General features: G+C 34.7%; 1 protein-coding gene across 1 annotated transcript; it reads right to left on the bottom strand.

Annotated features, from left to right (window-relative positions):
- Positions 1-379: 379 nt before the first annotated feature.
- On the bottom strand, positions 380-1,625 carry LOC120069527 (transcription repressor OFP6-like). The gene has a single exon (XM_039021303.1). It carries the CDS (start codon positions 1,407-1,409, stop codon positions 897-899), a length of 513 nt encoding a protein of 170 aa, XP_038877231.1. The 5' UTR covers positions 1,410-1,625; the 3' UTR covers positions 380-896.
- Between the last annotated feature and the right edge of the window lie 240 nt (positions 1,626-1,865).

A 1,865-nucleotide genomic window follows, 5' to 3' on the forward strand; every position in this document is an offset into this window, starting at 1 on the left:
CATAAAAGAGAAAACTTCACAAGATTGAGAGATTTGCTGGAATAACAAAATCAAGTTTAAGAGGAGGTGTTGAAATGTAAACTTGATTTTGTGTTAGAGTTATTTGGGCCTAGTCCAAAACAAAATCCTAATTTCTAGAAGTATTAATTATTGAAATATTCTAGAGAAATTACATGTAGGAGATATTTAGAGCATTTTGTAGGATTCTCTAGAACATATGAGAGAAATGTGTAATTATAAACAATAGTCTAGATATACATTTGTAGCCACTAGATCATGAATGTGTTGGCAAAATTCTAACCATAGATTTAGGAGTACCAACTAATATAAATAGGAGGGATGTCCTACTATTTGTATCAAGCCAAAAAATTAGAAGTGCTCAATAACATAAGTAGCATTCTTTCTTAATTCTCTCTTCCCAATTTCCTCCAACTTTCAAAATTTCTTTCCAACAACCTATTCTAAAAACTCGATTAAAATGTATGGTTTTAAAATTCACAAACGAAACCTTACATATTCTTCAAAACTTGGAACTAAAAAGTTAATGTTAATAAATGTGTATAAGAAAATAAAAGATATTGAGAGAGAAAGATTAGGTTCCTTCAATTTCGATTTTCCACTCTCACTTTACTAATTGTTAGACTAGTGAGAAGGAAAGTTATTATATTTATATATAATGCTACACCTTTAATTTACAGCCAATAGAAAGTAGAAAAAAAAATAAAAGGAGATTGATTCAAAAAAATTCAAATCTACACTGAGAGAAACCAGCATTAAATCTTTGACCTAACTCTCTTGAAATGACCATTGTGCCCTCGCCATGATAGTTCCCTCCTCCATCTTTCATGTGGCCAATTCAATGCTCCTCACATGGCTTCGCACGTGACATCTATCCATCAACCTTCACCGGCGGACGGCGGTTTCCGGTCAGTATTATTAGAGATATTCCAAAGGCGGTGGTATTCAAACTCATTTGAAATGTGAGTGAAAGCTTTGAGGATGATTTCATGATGGTAAGGAGAATTGAGATGGAGGAAGCAATTGAGAAGCTCTTGAAGACCATTGGGGGAGTAAATTCTCTTCTCCACGATCATTTGAACCATCGATCGGCAAAAATCCTCATATGGGTTGTCAGAATCCTTCTCGACCGCGATGCTATCGTCGCCGATGCGGATAGTCACTGGGCTTTGGATTCCGGTGGTGGATTTGGTAGTGGAGCTACAGTCTTCATCGTCAAGAGAGAGACCGCCATTCCGGTCGTTGCTCGAGGTTGAAGAGGATCGTCTGAAGGAAGTGGTGGTTGGCTTCTTGTTAGGTTCGACAACGTCGGAGAGTTTCGGTTTCCGACAGCCGCCACAGCCGCTGGTGGAGGAGAAAATGGATGTGAACTTCTTCTTGCGATTAGACATAAATGAGAGAGAGAGGGTTTTGCTGTATGGGTTAGTCTTTTCTAGTTGAGAGAGATGTGGGCTTAAAAGTCCTAAAAACTAAATTTTCGCAAAGAGCCATACTTAAAAATAAATAAATAAATAAAGCAAAATAATTTTTTAAAAAGAAATTTGAGATAAATTGTGATTAGACAATTAGTCGTAGCTAAAATACACCTCAATAGATGATAATTTTTCACGTGTTTAGAATACAAATATTTTTTATTTCTCTCATTTTAACTTAATTCTCTCCATAAATTTAAATAAATAAGTCTTTTGAGTTATAAATAGGTTTTGACATTTTTTATATATGCGAGAGAATGCAAGTGTGAGAGAAAAAATTATAGTGTAAGAGAACTCTAGTTTTTGCGAAAATGGTTTTTCTTTCAACACTGATTATATCATTGAAGAAGCTCTCGATATTTTATTTATGTTCAA

This window comes from Benincasa hispida, unplaced genomic scaffold (assembly GCF_009727055.1).
Source record: "Benincasa hispida cultivar B227 unplaced genomic scaffold, ASM972705v1 Contig452, whole genome shotgun sequence".
Lineage (NCBI taxonomy): Eukaryota > Viridiplantae > Streptophyta > Magnoliopsida > Cucurbitales > Cucurbitaceae > Benincasa > Benincasa hispida.